The sequence below is a fragment of the Chionomys nivalis genome, chromosome 3, assembly GCF_950005125.1.
Source record: "Chionomys nivalis chromosome 3, mChiNiv1.1, whole genome shotgun sequence".
NCBI classification, from domain to species: Eukaryota; Metazoa; Chordata; class Mammalia; order Rodentia; family Cricetidae; genus Chionomys; species Chionomys nivalis.
Genome location: NC_080088.1, coordinates 122,588,658 through 122,609,378, shown reverse-complemented (window position 1 = coordinate 122,609,378; position 20,721 = coordinate 122,588,658). Strand labels below are relative to the sequence as shown.

The 20,721-nt window shown below is 51.9% G+C and overlaps 1 protein-coding gene across 4 annotated transcripts in view; it reads right to left on the bottom strand.

The window, feature by feature from the left end:
* Kiaa1671 (KIAA1671 ortholog) overlaps window positions 1-20,721 on the bottom strand; it is a 139,746-nt gene that overhangs the window by 16,388 nt on the left and 102,637 nt on the right. For all 4 annotated transcript variants that reach the window (XM_057763909.1, XM_057763910.1, XM_057763912.1 and 1 more), the window contains one exon: window positions 282-400. In XM_057763909.1, the coding sequence (XP_057619892.1) occupies window positions 282-400 (119 nt within the window). The remainder of the gene's footprint in view (window positions 1-281; window positions 401-20,721) is intronic.

The following is a 20,721-nucleotide window of genomic DNA, read 5'->3' as shown; positions in this document are numbered from 1 at the left end:
AAAGCAAGACGAGAATGCCTTACTGAGAAAAGGTACCAAGCCACGTGGCTAAACATAGACAAGAATTGTGGGTGAATTTAAGTTGTAAGAGTTAGTTAATAATAAGCCTAAGCTAATAGGCCAAACAATTTATAATTAACATAAGTCTCTGTGTTTTTCTTTGGGACTGAATGACCGTGGGACCAGGAGGGACAGAAACTTTTGTCTACATCTAACCAGGGCAGACACGGCACCCTCTGTGTCAACTGGTGCCTGGGAGCCTCACCCATGTGTGTTCCTACCTGCCTCCATTCTGGTGCTGATCTGCCCAGGTTCCATACTGGCTGTCGGCTTCGTGAACAAGGGTGTCAGTATCCTTGGTTTCCGGTGCTCTCCTGGAGAAGCACTGCTTCAGCTGGTTCTGCAAAGACATGAGGAGGGATTCAGGTACAAGCCTACCACCCCACAGCACCCAGTTCCCTGCTACCCTCAGACGTGGCTGCCCATGTCAGGGCAAAGGAGACAGACCAATGCCCTATCTGCCAAGACATGACAGGAAGCAGCACTTCCGGGTTCAGAAGGGCATTCTGGCATGGAATGTGTCTTAGGGTCCAGTGTGGAATGCCCCCCTCCCTTGGTGCCTCTGTGTGAATGCTTTGTCCCCATTAGGAAGGCTGTGAAATCTTTAAGACATAAGGACTCATCAGCAGTAGGGGCACTGGAGGCAGCCTCAAGTGAGTCTGTCCTGCTTCCCACCTAAGCGCTCTGCTTTCAGATCCTCCATGATACGAACAAACAGTCTACCCCCACAGTCCAGGAAGCCTGAGATCTTTGCTCCACAGTGGGCTATGTGCTCTGGAATGGTGAGCAGAGAAAACCTCCCTGTTATCCAGTGGCAAGAGAAGTGATTAACACATAACCAGGTACAGGATCCTGCTGTGTGTCACCTGGCCCTGTCAGTGTCCCTGCCCAACACAGTGACAACCCATCTCCTCCCTCCTGAAAGCTCCAGCAACGCCAGGCAGGCGTGTTCCCACCTTCCAGGTTTACAGGACCACATTCCAGCATTGTTCAGCCCAGCACCCGCACGGCAGTGACCCTGAGTCTATAGCAAGTCACACTGCTGACTTGAGGCCACCTTATGGAGCTCAGTACAATCCTACTTCACAGCTGAGAAAGTGACATCCTGGACCGATGGTGTGACATACAGGTTGGAAGTAGGGGGACAGGTCATCACAGAGCTGGCTACCAGCCCAGTCTAGTGCCTGACATCCGGTGACTCATGAGTCACCACGACACCTGTGCTGCTGTCTTCCCCACTCGGGTGGTACATGCAAGGCCTTGTCTTGTACCATCACCATGGAAACCAGCCACTAATACCCTGGATCTCTCAAGAGTAACCAAAAGTGGTCTTGTGTGGGCTACTCGCTCACAGCGATCCAGATGAACTGTCACCCTGGCCTTTCGTGACACTCCCAGCTAGCATCTTTGGATGAGGACTCTGGAAGAGGGGGAGGAGAGGGAAGATCATCCTGGCATGGCTTCATTCCTCTTCAGACCCTTACAGCCTGGCAACGGAATACACAAGCACCAGGGAGAAACAGCCTGCCCAGGTGGTCTCAGTTCGGGCCACCTCCATTGCAAAGGAGTTATAATGCGGGTTTGGGGTGAGGGGGCTCAGTGGTAGAGTCTCTGTTAGGACTACATACATGCATTCACACACACACACACACACACACACACACACATTACACAAATGAAACACCATGACTGACTCTGGTCTGGGATGTTCTGTGGGTCAGTCCCTCCACATGGTCCTTGGTGGTCAGAGGACACCCCACTGTGTGGGACGCAGAAGGACGGTGACTTCTAAGCAGCTGGCTGTTTTTACACTCAGGAACAGCCACAGGGTGTGCATCCTCAGGCTGTCATTATCATCTCTGTGAGCACAGTGCGTCTGAGACAGGCTGATGTCTGTAGTAGCACAGGGGACTGACCACACACATGCTGTGCCATGGTGGATGGCTCCAGCTGGGACCATGTTTGCATTTTTATATCCAAGGTCATGGGCCATATTCAAGGGCCTGGAACCCTTGAATTCTCCCTGGGACTTAGGACTTGCTATGAGCAAATGTTACAGATCGGGCCTTCCCCAACTCCATCCCACCTTAATGCCATGGCCTTCTTGACAGTTCTCGTGGCTGCAAGGCCCTATGCCAGCCACTTCCCAGAGAACTTGTAACACTTAAGCTTTCTAGAAAATCTTACATTCAACGTTTGCTTGAAGGCAAGACCTCCCACTGAGTCTCGTCTCAGCTCTACCCAAGTTCACTGACCATGAGTGAGGCTGGGCAAGCAGAGGCCCTCTGAAGCAGCCTCCGGGGGGCACCGGGGCCAGAACACATCTCTGTCATGTTCTTCTGGTGCAGTTGGCACAATCTGTGGCCAAAGCATCCTAATGTAGACAGAGGGTGCCTCACCTGCCAAGAGCTTTCTTTTGAGACAGGAATGGTGACGTCTTGTTAAGTAAATGACATGACTGGCCGGTCGCTGTGGCCCTTTGCAAAAGTTTGAGTCAGACAGCTGCTGAGTCCTCTGGTGATAAGGGGGGAATATCAGGATGAAGGAGAAGGTAAACGAGACAGGAAGAGCCTGAAAGAGGGACAGGAGGCAGAAGGAACAGCTGCACCCTGAAGAAGCCCCTCCCTCGCTGCAGGAGCTCACAGAGGCTAAGCCAGAGGCTCCTTCCCTCTGCAGCACAGATCTTAACTCCCCTGCCCAGAGCCTCATGCTCCTTCCATCTGAAGACTCCCGGCTTCCAGTGACTGAATGCTGAGTCCTGCCTTCCCAGACTCTAGCTGAGAAAACAGGCCCTTCCTCTCCTTTCCCATCTCCCTTCTGCAGACCGCTGTGAGGCCTCCACCTCCCCTGCACTGTCATTTCCTCTCTCGAACGCCAAAAGAATGAATCCCCTCTTAAATGTTTTTATGTAAGAGAAAAAAAACCTGCAAAAGATAGCTTGTGGTCCTGGTGACATTGTTATGTGTGAAAACACACATAACAAACTTGGTGGGGTTGATTCATGCCTGTAATCCCAACACTTCAGGAACTGAAATAGGGTGGATTGCCATGAGTTCAGTGTTAGTCTGGGCTACATAGTGAGTTCTAGGCTAGTCAGAACTTCTTTGCAAGACCCTGTCTCAAGAATTTAAAAACAGCAAAAGTAGGCACTAAAAAGCATACACAAGCAATGGAAAAGAGGGCAGGAGAGCTGGGTCTAGGTCAGATGGTAGCAACACCCGAATCCCTGCAACAGTTCTGCCAATTCCAAATAAGAGGAATCAAATCCTAGACATCAGACCCAGGAGGTTCCTCAGAAGCCACTCTCTCTGCACTTTACCGCCAGACAAGGAAACTGAGGCACGGGAACTGAGCAGAATGTAGCCCTAAGTTTCCAAGATGGGTGAGAGGCAGAGCCTGGAAGACAGGGGCTCCATCTGTGCAATCCACAACTCTCTCCAGACCCCCAGACAATACCTGCTTGCTCTACCTTTCTCACAATGCTCCAGAAGGTTCTAATAAGGACACAGGATTTGGACCCCTCAGGAATCTGGGATTTAAAAGCCCACTGGCTTGGCCCAGCAACTCACTAGGCACCAGGACCACAGTGGGTGGGAGCTCCTCCCCAAGGCTTGTGCCTAGACCAAGCTGGCATACACCTCTAAGGTTTGTGCTCAAACAAGTTAGAACATATGTCTGCCTATTTAAAACCTGCAGGTTTAGCTGAATCAACAGGGTGAGTTCCAGAAGTTCATCTCGGGGAGATGAGCAAGGACACTTGCCAGGTTCCAGAACACAGCCACTCCCTGCAGGACTGGCCATCAGTGCAAAGCAGGAACAACAGCCTGAGCGCTGAAGAGGGTGGGGACCATGAAACATTACATAGGGAGGCCAGGCTGAGATGAAAACGACACTCACACAGAATGTCTGCCACCACAGAAAGATGTCTTCAACACTAGGTAACACAAACTCAGAATTAAAAAGGTCTCAGCAACATGTGCCAGGAAAGTGGTTTTGTCTAAACAAACAAGTACACATGAGTGTAAGCAAAGAAAACATCTAGAAGGTTCCATGGCAAACTGGCTGACGGTGCACTAAGAGACACTCCGTACTGACTGTGTCTTTGCTTAGCATGCCTTCTAGATAAATCCTGAGATGAAACTGAATAAAGCAGACCTTTCTCCTTCACACTGACCTGCTAATGAACTGTCAAACTTCTACAAAGAAACAGATGGCACATTTTGGGGGTCTCTGGGCTAATGGTTACTCAACCACTATTAAGATGGCAGTGAAGGCTAGTGTGACATTCAGTACTGACTGTCAGCTTGGCAGGAACTAGGATCTGGACATGTCCTTGAGGGGACCCCACCCCTACATGATGGCAGCATGAACAAAAAGGAGGTGAGCTGAGTGCCAGCATCCATCCGTGTCTCCCTACTTCCAGACTGTGCGTGCCAACTGACCTCATCTTCCCACTGCCACGACGGACTCCAGATGCTTCTGTTGGGTGTTATGCCACGAGAACGGAATAGTAACTAATACACCTGGAAAGTAAGTGGTGTGTGCCATAAAACAGGAGTTTGGCAAGACTGCCTGTGCCCTCAGGCAGTGTTTTGCTCACTCCAGATCCATAGCCCAACCCTTGGGAAAATGCCAGGCCTGTAGCAGCTGTTGAATAAATATGCTGGGAATACATGTCTCCACAAATGCGCGCGCGCGTTGCGTGCGTGCATGCGTGCGTGTGTGTGTGTGTGTGTGTGTGTGTGTGTATGAAAGTCGATACTGTGAGGAGGAACAGGGAATACACCATGCCTGCCTGCATGTATTTTGGAGTGTCTGACACATCTCCTAAGAAAGAGCCCTAAGCCAAACGGCCACCAGCTGACAGTGCAGCTCCAAAGAATCTGAGAAGCCTGCCCCTCACCCCCAGCCAGTCTACACCCCAGCTGTGTAGGGAGCTGTGCCATCATAGACCCAAGTGGCACGGGGACATCTACTCTGTCTCAGAACTCTAAAACAAGGTCCCCTCCCATGCTCAGGTTAGACCTTGGGACACAAAGGTTTTTTACTTTATTCTTCATCCAATGAGCCTATGATGCAAGACCCTGTGTGGCCCCATTTCACAGGGAAGGAGACTGAGACCCTGAGAAGGGATTTCATGACCTCCAGATCACCCACATGTCTAGAAAGTGGCAGGGCTGGACCATGATCCTGGGATTGGTGGATGCCCAGGTGCTCACATTCCTGACTGTTTTGGCTCTGAGGCGCTGCTGGAACTCAGTAACCACTTCTCAGATGAGTGAGGGCCAAGCAAGGCGAGAGTGATGAGCACTCCCTCTCCATGGGACAAGCTTTTCCAGAGTGGCAGGCTCACGCCAGGCAGCTGGTCTACAGGAGGAGGGTTTGGTTTCAGGGTCGAGTGTGCAAACCAGGCTTTTGGGAAGGCTATAAAGGAAGGCGGCAGCTGGGCTGGGAGGCTGGGACTCCCTGAGAACCCATGGGGCCTATGCTCTGTATCAGATAAGAGTATAAAAGCTCTCTCAACTTAACACTGGAGCTACATCCTGAGAAGCACAGCTTAAGAAAATATCTGGAGTAGAAAAGGCCATGAATATATCCCAGCCATTGTATGTCCAGCCTAGCCTGGCCCAAGCTGACAAGGGAAAGCCCACAGAAGCCCATGAGCAGCGGGAGGGAGAGGGAGCCATGCCCCCTATTCTGCCTCCTGTGCTGGTGATAGAAAGCCAAGCTTGGGGAGGAGTAGTTACACAAAAGCCTGAGACTATACTGTCTCCACTCAGGTGGAATACACTCCCCCATTCCTCCTCTCCCTCCTCCCCAGTGTCTCCTCACCACCCCATTCCTCCTCTCCCTCCTCCCCAGTGCCTCCTCACCACCCCCATTCCTCCTCTCCTTCCTCCCCAGTACCTCCTCATCCCCACACCCAGAGATTCTTAAGACAGCAAATGAGCCAAACTTGACCTCCTTTTTCAAACATCGTATGTCAACTCTCTCCTGATTTATTCTGGGCAAGGGACAACTAGTCAGGCAACAACATTGCAGCCAGAACAGGCAGAAGTGTGAACCTATCAGAAAGCAGTAAGCTGGGTGTGACACCACAGCCTCAGGATCAACCCCCAGTCCTCCAAGCAAGAGTAATGTCTCCCTGGCCATAACATGACCACCGGTTCAGCCATGACTTGTGGGGACGCTCACATTATAAGTTTACCATGTGCCTCTATTCCCAGTGCCCTTAATTCACAAAACTGATCTGCACAAACATAGACGCCTGCCTGCACACAGAAAGACACAAATTGGAGCACCCCAAACACATTCACACACACACACACACTTACAAAGCCCACACATTATACACACATACAACAAATATATACTCGAATGAAGACACACGCACAAGTACAGACTACAAATTGTGGGCACACATGTATATGCACACACAAGAGGTCACAAATGCCATCACGGACCTAACTCACACATACTAATAGAGATAACTGTGCACACACAAATATGCACAAGTTCATGGCAATCCCAGCAAATCACTGAGACTGACAGGAGATACTACCCCATGGCTATTCTGTAAGTGTGCCTGAGTTCCAGTACCCAGACGGCAGGAGAAAACCTGTGCTCTGGCCTTTATATCTGCACCGCAGCACACACAGATACAAAAGAGAAAACTACCAAAGGAACTAGTATGGGAAGATGACAAGGACATGGCAGGGTTGGTAGGGGGGAGTCTAAATGAGCAAGGGCAGAAAGGGGGGTCCCAGATCCCCTGGCCCTCAGGAAAGGGAGACTACACACAGACGCCTAGAGTCACAGGACAAAGGACTTGGAGCAGGGTATGTGACAAGACGCAGACCTTGAAGATGTTCAGCTGTGGGCAAGTGTGTGACTGGGCAGGCAGGGCAAGGCTGGCATGGGTGCTTCACCTACCAGGGCACTCACTACCGTGGGCTGCGATGGGCAGTGGGCAGCTGGGTCCAGGAGGTGGGCTGAGCACCCTTTCCCAGGATGCTCTCTGCTGATGAGCAGGAGATCAGAGCAGTGGGACCCAGCTGCATGGCCACCTTTCCTCCTGCATCCGGGCCCCGGGCTGATTCATAGACCTGATCAGACCCCACAGGGGGACCCACCCTGATCTCTTCCCAGCGCCACTGGTTCTCCAGAGGCTGTGGGAAATACCCAGCAGATACTCTCATGGATCTCAAGTTGGGATGGCCTGCCTCTGTGTGCTTGTCACATGGCTGGTAGGTCATGCCTGGTCAGGACAGTTCAGCAGCCCACAGGGGGCCTTGGCCACAGTACACAGGGATGAGACTCCCTACTCCCTACCTGTCAGCATGTATACATGTATGTGTCAGTACATACATGTGAACATGCATATAAGTCCATGTGTGCTTGCATAAGTTTAAATGAGCACATGGTATACAGATAGTTGTATATATAGGAGTTTGTGCACGTGTGTATATGTTTCATTGTGTACACTACTGAGTGTACAAATGGCTATACATACATGTGCATGGGCCTATGTGCATGTGTATGTATGCACTGTGTCTCTTTGCATGTCTGCATATGAGGGTACATGTGTGTATTCACATGTGCTCTCACTGAGGTGTCAGCTGACACTGCAGGTCACCTCACATAGGTCACATCAGTCACCTCACTCAAGTGCCCTCAGCCACATGCAGCCCTGAAACTATACAGTGTCTTTGCAGTGTTACAGATGACCCGTGGTGTCCCCTGCAGTGTTATGGATGACCCGTGGTGTTCACTGCAGTGTTGTAGATGACCCGTGGTGTTCACTGCAGTGTTGTAAATGACCAGTGGTGTCGCCTGCAGTGTTATAGGTGACCAGTGGTGTCCCCTGCAGTGTTATAGGTGACCCATGGTGTCCCCTGCAGTGTTATAGGTGACCCATGGTGTCCCCTGCAGTGTTACAGATGATAGTGGTGTCCCCTGCAGTGATGTACATGACAGTGGTGTCCCCTGCAGTGTTATAGATGACCAGTGGTATTCACTACAGTGTTATGGATGACCTGTGGTGTCCCCTGCAGTGTTATGGATGACCGTGGTGTCCCCTGCAGTGTTAGACAGAAAAGCTGGGACAGCCTAAGTGTCCAAAAGTCAGCAGGTCTGGCTGGATGATGAGCTGTAACATCCAAGTGGATCTCATGCAGAAGGCCGATGCTCACGGGCCTAGTGGCCAGTCACAGCAGAGGCTCATGTGTTCAGGCTCCAAATCTCCACACTGAGTAGTCACTGATCTGGCTGTCTATAAGGGTGGTATATCTTCTCCAGGTGTGGAACCCAGGCCTGACCAGAACAGAATCCAGAGCTAGAGACGGGCAGACCAAGTAACAAGTCTGTGGAGGGTGGAGGGTGGAGGGCCTGGGCATAGCCTAACCTCTCTATTCTGCAACCAATTAGCAACTGCCCCTTGAGTTCCAGAGAAGGCAGGAAGGAGCCTCCAGGGTCTGACTTTTGGGGCAACAGGAGGAAGTGCAGAGAGGGAAAACAAGGAGTGGGAAGCAGCACCCACCGGCCCCTTCCATAGCATCTCTCTGCTTTCTGGGACCTGCAGGAGTACGGAGGTAAAGGACATGCCTGTGAGAGCCTTGCAGGTGGGCACTGATGCACAGGTTCCTTGGGGAATAGCCGATCCAGATCTCGGTCCTAGCTCCCTGGATCCAGAAGCTGTGTGACCTTGGGCCAGTGACTTCACCTCTCAGAACCTCAAATGGCTGGCAGTGTAGGGCTAGTGAGTCATAGGAATATGCAGCACTATGACAGACACGCTCAGGAAATGCTTAGAAGTGACTGTGATCTTCAGTTCAGTGGGCCAGTGGAACTGCCTCCCAAGCCTAAGCGGCAGGAAGCTTTAAGAAACTGGGTTGCTCCAGGATTCCTGGTAGGGATCGCGGGAGGTGGAGCTGCAGTGAGGTGGGAGGAGTTTATAGGAACTGTCTGGCAGCAGTGACAGAAGCAGCTTCCAGAAAACAAACCCCCAGCAGCTCACAGAGCAGGCAGCACCCCAGGTGACAGGACCCTCCCAGACTCCCACTCACAGGCAGCTGGCGGTCCAGGCTGACAACCATTCCACGCCAGCTGGCCCCAGGACTCACTTAGGTCTGGCTCTGGCTGATCTTCCCCATAGCCATCAAGGTGAGAAGCCGCACAGTTCCCCAGCTCTGCATTTAGAATCCAGGAGCAGGGGTTGTGTTCCTGCCCTCTACCCTCCTCCCAGCCGCTCCAGCCCACAGTCCCTTCACACGCTAGCAAACTCCCACTTCCAAGCAAACCACAGCACCTACTCTGTGCAAATAAACACGGGAGTTAAGCTATGCATACAGGGACAGAAAATGCTCCAGCAGACTCTCAGTGGGCAGAAGGCCAGAGTCACTCCCCTCCTGGGATCTCTCACAGTCCACTATACTTGGTTCTCATTTCTAAACACCAGCTGGTCGCCCACTGTCCCACATATAAGACCCTCTGCTGGCCTGTCTCCTCAATGGGACACGAGTAAAAATCATATTTGAGGGGGCTGGAGAGACGGCTTGGTGGTTAAGAACACTGATTGCTCTTGCAGAGGACCTGGGTTCGATTCCCAGCACCCACATGGCAGCTCACAACTGTCTGTAACTCCAAGATCTGACATTTTCTTTTTCTTTTTTTTTTTTTTTTGGTTTTTCGAGACAGGGTTTCTCTGTGGTTTTGGAGCCTGTCCTGGAACTAGCTCTTGTAGACCAGGCTGGTCTCGAACTCACAGAGATCCACCTGCCTCTGCCTCCCGAGTGCTGGGATTAAAGGCGTGCGCCACCACCGCCCGGCTTGACATTTTCACATAGACTCATATGCAAGCCAAACACCAATGCACATAAAATAAAAATAAATAAATTATTTTAAAAAATAAAGTTTGAAGCTTCAAATTTTCTGTTCTAGACAGGGGTGGGGATACATTCTCCAGTGCTGTCCTCATTCCTAGAACAGTGACTACTGAGACACCAGGACAGGAGAGTTAGAGGGTAACCAAGGCGGTCTCCACACTCTCTCTAGAGCTCCCAGGTGACAGAAGTAGCAAGCTCAGACTTGGGAAGACTGAAGTTCAAATGGTTCCTTATAAAGAGGCCAGGTTTCTGTCTGGCCTTGCCAAAAAAAAAAAAAACCATGGTAGGCAGTGGAGCTCAGAGTTGCCTAGCAGCAGGCAGGAGGCCCTGAGTTCCAACACACACACACACACACACACACACACACACACACACACACACGTTGGGTGATTACGATTTGAGCAGCTTGTAGCCTTGCAGTAGCAGTTGAACACCAGCTGAGGCTCTACTACCCACTGGCCACGCAGCTTGGAGCCCTTGGCTTCATGTTCTGAACCTAAACATAGCAGCAACTACTAAAATTGTTATACATTTTATTTATTATTACTATTTTCCACATGCTGCCCACAAAAGACATTCCAGCCAGCCGGACACAAGCTGGGCAAGGACTCACATGTGTCACTAGGCTCTGCATTCAGGAGCAAACACAGCATCCTCTGCAGGGGACACAGTACTGCTCTCCACCCTGGGTTTCCAAGGGCCCTGAAGCCACCCAGGACTTTGTTTTAGGGGTAGGGATGTGGCCTCTGCGGGTCACGGGGTTCCTGGTGCTTCCAAGGGACACTGGAGGCTGCCTTTCATCTCCTTTCGGGGGGGAAGCACAGCCTGGGGTCGCCAGGGCTCACCTTTCCCCGTCACAAATGTCCCTGGGTACTGCTGTTGTGGGTTGGGTCATGTGTTGTGGGTGGGTCACGGTCACTGACCCATCCAGGGAAGGCCTGGCCCACAGGAATGGACGTGGTCCAATCTAGGCCTCTGCTTTCCCTACCCTCAGTCTCCAGCACAGGGCTGGTTCTGAGGAGCTGTTTTTAACTCCACCCCCCAGAGACAAGCTGGTGGCATTTAAGTCTTCCTCAAGCTCCCTATTTATAGAATGTGGCAGGCAGTGGGGCACTGCTTCCATTGATAATTAGGGAATCCACATTGGGCCCCAGCCTCAGGGGTCTGTGCCTGTCAGGTGGCTCCAGAGACCCGGGATCCCTAACGGGAAGGACTCGACCCAGCTGCACCCGCACAAGGAATGTCAAAGCTGGGCTGAGAGTGATACAGGTTTCAAAAAGGGGGCTCTCCCCTGAATTTGGGGGTCTGGCCTCCTATGGTGGCACAGCCCGACTCTGCTTGCATTTTACAGGCCACAGATACTGTTGGGTCATAGGTCATACCCACACAGGGCTCTGGCAGATTTGGCTAATTAGTGAAGCCTGTGGTGGGGAGATGCAGGGGAGAGAGGTTCTGAACCACCTTGGGGGCAGGAGTGGGACAACACACAACACACTTGTCTTTATCAACCTGACACAAACTAGCGTCACCAGGGAAGAGGGGACCTTAACTGAGAAGCCGCCTCCATGAGACTGTCATAGACAAACCTGGAGGGCATAGTCTTGATTAATGACAGAAGTAGGAGGCCCAGCCCATTGTGGGTGGTGCCATCCCTGGGCTGCTGGTCCTGGTTTCCGCAAGAAAGCAGGCTGAGCAAGCCATGGTATAATAAGGAGGAACCTTGTTGGTTCCTGGCCGTTTAGACCTGAAATGATCACACAGAAACTGTATTAATTAAATCACTGCTTGGCCCATTTGCTCTAGCTTTTTATTGGCTAACTCTCAGATCTTAATTTAACCCATTTCTATTCATCTGTGTATTGCCACATGGCTATGGCTTACCAGATAAAGTTCTGGGCTACATGGCTTCTCTCTGACTCTGCCCTTCTTTCTCCCAGCATTCAGTTTAGTTTTCCCCGCCTAGCTCTTTTTGCCCTGCTCTGCTATGGGTTCAGAGTACTCCTTTATTAACCAATGGTATTCACAGCATACAGAGGGCAACCCCACATCACCATGAGGAGCAAGTCAGTAAGCAGCTCCCCTCCATGGCCTCTGCAACATCTCCTGCCTTCAGAGGTTCCTATCCTGACTTTCTTCAGAGATAAACAGTGATATGGAAGTACAAGCCAAATAAACCCTTTCCTCCCCAGATGCTTTTGGCTACAGCATATCTACACAGCAACAGAAAGCAAACCAGACAAGGTTTGAACCCTAGACACCTGCCTGCCAGTAGACCCCACATGAGTCAATTGGCGTCCTCGAGCCTCACTTTACTCCTCTGCAAAATGGGGCTAGTAATAGGTCTGACTTCCTGTTGGGAAGACCAAGAAACATCTACTTCATGTGTGGGACTCTGTGCCTCTTGGGGGAGGGAGGGCAGGAGAGAAGTAGGGAGGAGGGGGGGGAAGAAGAGAATTTCTCAACACTCTCTGTAATATAAGTACTGCTACACGCCACAGTGTAAATAGGAATCCAAGATTCAGACAGGTTAATTCACTTGCCCAAGGCCATAGAGCTCACAAGCAGCAGAACTGCAGTAAACTCCAAAATGCCCTGCTGTTGAGACTCAAGAGTGGACATTGTGGGGACATGGCCTGCCTGTGCTGGGACAGGACAGTCACGGCAGATGATGGTGTCTGGACCCAGGCAGCACCTAGAAGAGGAGGGCTGGAAGCGGGTAAATGGACCCCAGCATCTCCCAGGGCACTGGCCACTTGAGGTCATTTCATGCAGGGTGGAGCAGGATACGCAGGGGGAAGCTTCTCACAGTGCCCTGTTGGCTCCCTTCAAAGTGGACATTCCCATGATGGACAGGCCTCTCTTCCAACCAAAGGCAGCTCAAACCCCAAGTCTTTCTCCTGCCAGCAGAACTGATGACCCACAGGGCTCCTATCTACCCATCTAACCCTTTACACCATTTAGGTGTCTACCAGATGTGCATCTGGACCTGGGTCTGGACCAGGAAAGCAAGAGAAGATGAAGATGGGCCTCAGCACAGGACACAGGCAGCCTCCTTCCCACCATCACTACAGACTCCACAGACTGCATGACACCCCGCATGATTACACTGTATTTGTCCAGCCAGGACAGTCAACACTCCCAGGGCAGCACAAACCATACTCAGCTCATTGTTTATTCAAAAAGGAAAAGAAAAGAAAAAGAAAGGAAGGAAGGAAGGAAGGAATGAAGGAAGGAAGGAAGGAAGGAGGGAAGGAAGGAAGGAAAGAAGGAAGGAAGGGGAGAGAGAGAGAGAGAGAGAGAGAGAGAGAGAGAGAGAGAGAGAGAGAGAACGAACATGAAATCAGGAGGAAGACATGGTAGGGGTGTCCTGGGGAAGGAGTGGAGAATTTGGGGTACATTCAAGATAAAGTGTATAAAACTGTCAAAGAGTAAATAAAAGACGTTCTGGAAAAACAGCTGTGACAGACCTCCCTGCCTGTGTCTGAAGGGTGTTCTAGATTTCATATCCACTGTCCCCCTGTAGGGTGACACTCTGCTCACCTCAGATCTAATGGACCCAAAAGACACTTCAAAGACAGACCTTCAGGAAGCTGATCCAGGCACAGGGAAGGTGCCGAGCACCCACGATATACGCTGCCTGCTTGCCCTCCTGAGTGCCCGACTGCTAATGTAACCCAGGGGTAAAATATTCTCATAAATCAGAACACCCGCCACTGAGGACTTCCTGTTGCTAGGCAACCAGGAGCTACTGCAGTGCGTATGCCCCTCCTCGGGGTTTTCGTGTGGGTGGTGTGCCACGGTGGTGCAGCTGAGGAGGGTCTAGCCCAGTGCTTGGTCTCCAAAAGCTGCCTACCATGCACCCACTACGCCTTCCCCACCCCACTATTCTTAGATAAGAAGAGAACATGAGTCTCACCCGGGGCCAGAGCTGTGCAGAGCGGAGCTGTGGTCTGGGTCATGCCCAGACATAAGCACAGGCGTGGCAGGATTGCCTCAGAACCTGCATCTAAATGAGAGCCCTGGGCCACACGCATGGGAAAATGAAAACCCAGTTTTACACACTGTCTCTTTAAATAACTACCATCTCCAGATGGCTCCAGAGAGACTGGGGCAGCTATAAAGGAGGCACCCCAAAAATCTCAAGAGTCAAATTTAGTTTTAAGGTTGGTTATTTTTTTCCCTTACAATACCGAGGATAGAACCCAAGGCCTATAACATACTGGGGAGAGTGCGCTCCCCACGGAGTCACACCCAGCTCGAGTTACTGTAAAATATGAATCTAGACCTAGCCACAAAGCAGTTTAAAAAGAAAAGACTTCATCTTTCCCAGGCTGGCCTGGAACTATCTATGTAGCCCAGAATGGCCCAGAACTACTGACCTGCAGGTGCTGGGATTGCAGATGCACACAGCAGGCCGGGCTCCCACCCCACCTAGAAGAACCCTGAGTTTCCATTTACGACTGTCAGAAACCACCAAGATACAGGGATAGTTTACTCCTGGAGCCCTGGACACCCTAGGAAAGGCTTGAAGGAGAAGGCCACAATTCTAACTTCCAACACAGCCATGTCCTCACCAGGAGACACTCCATAATAACTCAGGGCAATGCGGTGAAGCAACATGGAGCACAGGCGTGAATTCCCACAGTGCTATCTGCTCAGCCTCCCATGGCTGCCAATACTCACAGATTAAACCCCCAGCCATCATCCGGTCCTACTAAGACTTGTCCACTTCTCCCAATTACCTGTCTCATACACCAACCCATGACTGTGTATGGTGAATCCCGCTATGTCCCTACAATCACACCGTGTGATGCAGGGTGTGACTCAACCTTGTCGTCTTGCATTGCAGTGTCCTTGCTGGGTCAATAAGTACACAGCCTTCTGAGACAGACACATGGGCAGGGGCATCAAAGGAGGTCCTGGGCTACCCTCCATGTTTCTTCCAGGGCAGCTGAACTTTACCCATGGGGAAGACCCTGTGCATGGGAAGGCAGCCACATGACAACCCAGATAAACTGTGACTGGATTCTTACCCAGACACTTTGAAACAACTGTGGGTCATGTTGGAAGGCACGGAGGACATGGGAATGTACCACACACAGTGGCTCTGTCTGGCATTCTGATGGCCCCAGCTCTTCTCATTCACCAACCCCTGGCCATAAGCACAGCCCCCACAGCATGGTCTCACTAGCAGTCCCCATGCTGAAATGTTCTTCCTCCCCTCAGATGACTCCACCGCTCCATCCCCACAGAGCTTTCCAGGCCCTCTGTTGGCCACATTTTTGCCTTCTCTTTCTCCTGATGTCTATAAACTCCCCTCCCAGCCCCAGGAAGAAGGTACAGCACCTTGCCAAGGCATTTGTTCGCAGAGACGATCCTGCTATCTGCTCTCGCCTATACACCCTGGATACAGACATGGGTAAAGCTGCTCCTGCAGAGGACAAGGCTCGGGGAGCCTGTGCAGTGTACTCAGGGCCACACTGCGAGCAGGAGGTAGAGTCAGCGCTCAAGGCCAAGCCTGTCTCTGGTTGGAGGTTCGTCCTCCATCTCCATCATACATGCCCTTCCACTTCCTAGAGTCTCCCCTGAGCAATCAGAGCTCCTCCAGAATGGCCAAGACTCCATCTTTCCCTAGGCCCTTCCAGGGCCAGCCAGAGAGGGGCCTTGACACACCACCCTGAGATCTCTGAACCCTCCCGGTGTCATCAGGAAGCAGAAGTGTGTGGATTCTATCTCAGAGGCAAGTGACAAGCCACACAGAATGCTTGGTAGACACGCGTCAAGAGAGCTTGAGGGCCGGATTAGGAGCCGACACAGGTGAATGCTGAGAGTGGACAGGGGTGGAAGGAAAGACATGAGGGGGTGGGCCCAGGCCTGAGCACCCTCACTGATGTCTGGATTTCTCTGTTACAGAGTGATCATCTCACCTCTGAGAAATGAAGGAAGACACAGAGCTCAGGGGCTGACAAGCCAGGGAGAACAGGGTAGACCTCAACCACAAGCTGGTCCTGCCATGAGGATGCAAGGTTGAACCTCCTCTGAGTGATCCTAACAAGCATCTCACTGGGACCATTGCCCTGGGTGAGGTCATGTGACTTGCCCTAGCCAGTGAAACTCAAGTGGGGGTGATGCCCCTTATTTCCAGGAAGAAACTGTCCCAGTATATTTCTGTATATTTCTGTCAATCATGTGGCTGTGAATTTCTCCAGGCAAACTGTTCTCTCAACTGTGACACAAGACACAGTCACAACCACTGTCCATGCACAGGGTACCCAAGAAGCTTGTTTCTGTTTTGAGCCGCTAAAGCTTGGGGGATGTTTGTCACTGTGCCACAGACCAGTCTTAACTGACAAGTACAAAGCAGAGTTTGAGGCAAGGACTTAGAAAACAAGTCAGTATGGACCAAGCCATCCACTGGCACACGTAAGGCCAGGAGCTTCTCGGGGAAACAGGGCTGGGTTTTAGACCCAGCTGTGGTAGCTGGGGCGTTTTAGCTCGGCAGCCTTAGGTAGAAGTCACTCAGCCTCTCCCACGTATATTATGCACTGTTAGAAACTGGAGAGGTCCTTGTAGGAGTATAAGTGTCCCAGGAAGTAGCAGGCAGAATTTCCCTTGCTGTGAACAGCCCTCACTTGAGACAGACAATAGGGTTAATACCTGTCACAGAGCAGAAAGAAAACAGAAACAGAAAAACTGACCAGCTGGACTGGCTCCATGTCATGGCTCATGACTCACAGGTGCCTTAGTGGATGTCCCTGTCCATTTATCTGTCCCCCTACTTCTGTGATTCAGTTACTGGGTATGGTCACATCCTCAGAAACACAGGCCGGGAAAGGCAGCAATGGGGCGTGACTCTATGGCCCATTATCAAAGTTCCAGTCATCTCCCAGTGTTGGCACACAAATGAGGGCAGGGACCAGGGGTATAAACAGGGCAGTGGAGGCAGAAGCTAAAACTTGGTTTTCTCTGGCCTCACAGAGGGCTTCTGCCAGACCCACGGAGATAAGCCAGGCTCACCCCAGACTCACTTATCTCTTCTACTCTGTGGGTGGGGATGGGATCAGAAATGCCAAACTTGGCTTGGAAGGGTAGATGTGGGGACTCAGAGCCAGTCAGACCCCAGTCCACTGCCATGTGGTCTGGGTGATCCATGCCATGGCTCTGGGCCTTGATATCTACCTGGGAGGGACTGCATGAGAAAGTGTGAAAGGCAGCATGAAAAGCCATAGCACAGGGCAGACACACCAGCGACTCACGGTCCCTCCCCATCGCGTGGCTGCTGTGCTCTGAGCACAGGATGACCATAGAGCCCACAGCTCTGGGATGGCTCTGTGGTTTGGCTATGAGTTCCACCAAGACTCTGCAGTCTGCCAGCTGTGTGACCTTGGGCAGGCCACTTGGCCCCTCTGAGCCTGTCCAGTGGTGTGTTAACAGGTAGAATTAAAGACCACCAGAGCACCGTGCAGTGCTGGGCACACGGTAGACGATCAATACGTAGCAGCCACCATCATCTTGGCTGTGCTGTGGCCACTGTCTGACTCTCCTTGGGAAACTCGGAGGGCAAAGCGAAAAGGATGCTGCCTGGGCAGGAAATGCTCTCTCTGTCCTCTTCCGGCATCGACACCTGTCAGACAGCCGCTGCCACTTCCACAACATCTAAAAGGTCTTATTTCCCCAATTAAGAGGCGCTAATTAGTCACACGTCTGGCATTGATACTTTAGCCTGGAGAGTGGGAAGGAAATCTGAACAGTGTGAAGACAGCAGGAAAAACAGGCGGCAGCCGCTGCTACTGGAGCCGCCCACAGTCATCCCCGCAGCGGAAGGCACCGGACGCAGAGGCTGCACCCTTCAGAGCCACTGCAGTCAGGCCCAGTCCCCACGGAGTAGTCCAAGACCCTCCTGCGGCTGCTGCACCACTGGGATCTTCACAAGCAAACGCCGCCGTGTGTAGTCAGGGTGTGGCGACGGATGCTCCCCAGGGCTGGGGTGGCACCTATCAGGTGGGGCAGGCTAGCCAGGAGCATAAGGTGGTTGGTGAATGATGGCCCAGTATGCCAGGGTCACCCTGGCTTTGGATCTCTCTGTGTCTGACCCAGGAAGAGACTGAGGCAGGAGGCTGGGGATGTAGCTCAGCTGGTAGACTGAGGCAGGAGGCTGGGGGTATAACTCAGCTGGTAGACTGCTTTGCTCAATACACTCAAAGCCCTGAGCTCAAATGTAAGCCACATAAACCGAATGTGGTGCACAGAGCATGCCTGACTCCCCAGTGCCACAGAGGTGAAAGCAGGTGTGGAGTCCAAGGTCACCCTCCTCAGAATAATGAGTTCAGGCCCAGAGTGAGAGTCTGAGAGTCTAAGATAGGGGAGAGGGAAGGGATGGAGAGAGAGGGCAGGAATGTGAGCTAGGATATACACCCTCACCCACCACACTGCCTGGCTGCCTCCCCTCTCTGAGCCCGGGACCCCCAAGGCCCCTCACTCCCAGGGTCTCTGTGCGGGGGGGGTGGGGGACAGAACAGACCTTCAAGTGTCTTGGACTGTCACAGCACAGACAGTGAACTGCTGGCTCTAGGGTCCCTGGGCATGATTCTGCTTTAACAAACTAATAATACTAAGGACAAAACTGCCAACCTTGAGAAACAACAAAGGGACTGACCTTGGGCAGTGCTGTGGCTACAGAGCATCCCCGTCTGCTTCTTGCCTCTCTCTCAGCACGGGGAGATAGGTCCCACCCTCACCGCTCTCCCTATACAGACCTTTGGCCTCTAAGTGTGGTAAACGCATCTGACTGCGGCCCTACGGCAGTCTCACTAATAAAACTCTATGGTTTGCTCGATTCAGAAACCCTCCACTCACTTCTGACTTAGGCCACCTGGGCCCAGGCACAAGCCTCACAGTTCAGCTATCCCAAATAGGGGGCTTGGGGTCTAAAAAAGAGGTCGTGTGACTCTGGCTGAGTCACCTCACTCTTTGGGCCTCAGCTTGCCCAGAGAGATGGCGGAAGTTTTCTCTTCTGTAATCCTGGGGCCCTTTCGGGCCTGCCCACCTTGTCTGTTCTGAGAATGCATGAAACACACAACTGCACAGATATTTCCCTCTGCCTAGTGAAAGCAGGGAAAGGCTTGTGTAAGGTTTACTTCATACAGCTTGCAGAACAGGCTTTCGATAGACTCCAGCGAGCTAGCTAAGAATGGGAAAGGTAGCAGGAGCATCTCCTACAGTGTTACACAGGACAGCCTGCACAGCCAGATGCATTGAGACATGTCTTTCTTAAATGACCCAGGCTGGCCCCACACTTGGAATCCTCCTACAACAGCATCCCAGGTGCTGAGAGCACAGGTGAGTGCCACTACACTCTGGGTCAATGCAGATTACCAAATCCTGCATCTTGGATGAATGTGTCTAACCACATTAGCAACCTTGAAAAAGGACACCTCACCGTGATGTCGGCACTCACTGCCACTGCCGTAGGACATGCCCACTCAAGTCAGTGAACACAACTACAGCAGCTTCCTCCGCTAAGGTCTCAGGAGCATAGAAAGCTTCAGGCAGTCTCCAGAGGGAGCCGGTACAGAGCTGTACAATTGAAGGCTCTGAGATGTCCTGCGTTAAAATGAAGGCTTAAACAAGCAGTTCTTTAAAGGCCTTTCTCTGCTATTCTTTTTGGATGGATAGCTTTCCACAGACCAAGGGCTCCTGCAAAGACTTATGGGAAAGTTCCAGATGAGAAAAATGAAGGGGGCTAACTGTAATAGCAATGCTCAATTGAGACACTCAGTATGGGAGGGGTCCCTTCCTATCCCTGATACCCTGAGGGAAAACTGGAAAAGACTCTTAGACTCTCAGTCCCCCTAGGAGATCCCTTCACACCCATCTCCTGTGTTTCCCTGACAACCTTCAGAGGCATCTCGTGGATGAGGAGGTGAAGGACAGGATTTGCCCACAGGGTGTCAGGCTGCCTATGTGGGACTTGATCCTGAATCAGTCTTTACACTGGAGTGCATTCAGCCTGTGATGCCACCCTAGGGGGTTCAGGATGTACCAAGAGCCAGCACCTTGTACAGCAGCAGCCACTGCCCCAGTCTCAGACCAGCCTGGGCAGCTGGAATAGCCACCATGTGCCTAACAGTGCCAGGGATCCCTGGATCACCATCGGTGACTTGCAAATGGAGACAGCAGAGCATGCCCTGAGCCCTCGCGCCTGTGTCTTGTGGAGTTACATGGATTAAAGGCAGTGGGATGCAGGCAGGAGCTAGTACGTGTTTCCTTTGCAAAGTAAAGACAACCGTCTTCCTCCCCACCATCACTATACTGCCATAGTAACAGTGTTGGGGGGTACTAAACAGCTTTCCAGACACCTAGGATCATCACCTTTAGGGCACCCCTATGTGATCCTGCCACCCCTCTCTTCAATGAGGAAGAGGAGGCAAAGAGGGCCAAATCAACCTGCTGAAGTCGCAGAGCTGCAACTCAAACCTGCACCTACGTTCACAGATGTGAGGTGAGGGTGTCAAGTTGATCCTCAGATTTAAAGGAGAAGGTACTGTCCCCACTCCCCAGACTTTCCCAAGGATAAGCAAAGCAGGACCTCGGGTCATTGAGAGGAAGGTCCCACCACACCCCTTGCTGACTGCTTTCCTGAGGTGACATCAGCTCTGGCTGGTGTGAAGGGTTCTTCACCTGCCTGGCTGCAGAGTCAGCCAGTCAGAGGGCTGGATGGTGACTTCATCGACTGTCTCTTGGGTATGAATAGCCTGGAGCCAGCTGCCCAGCCCCA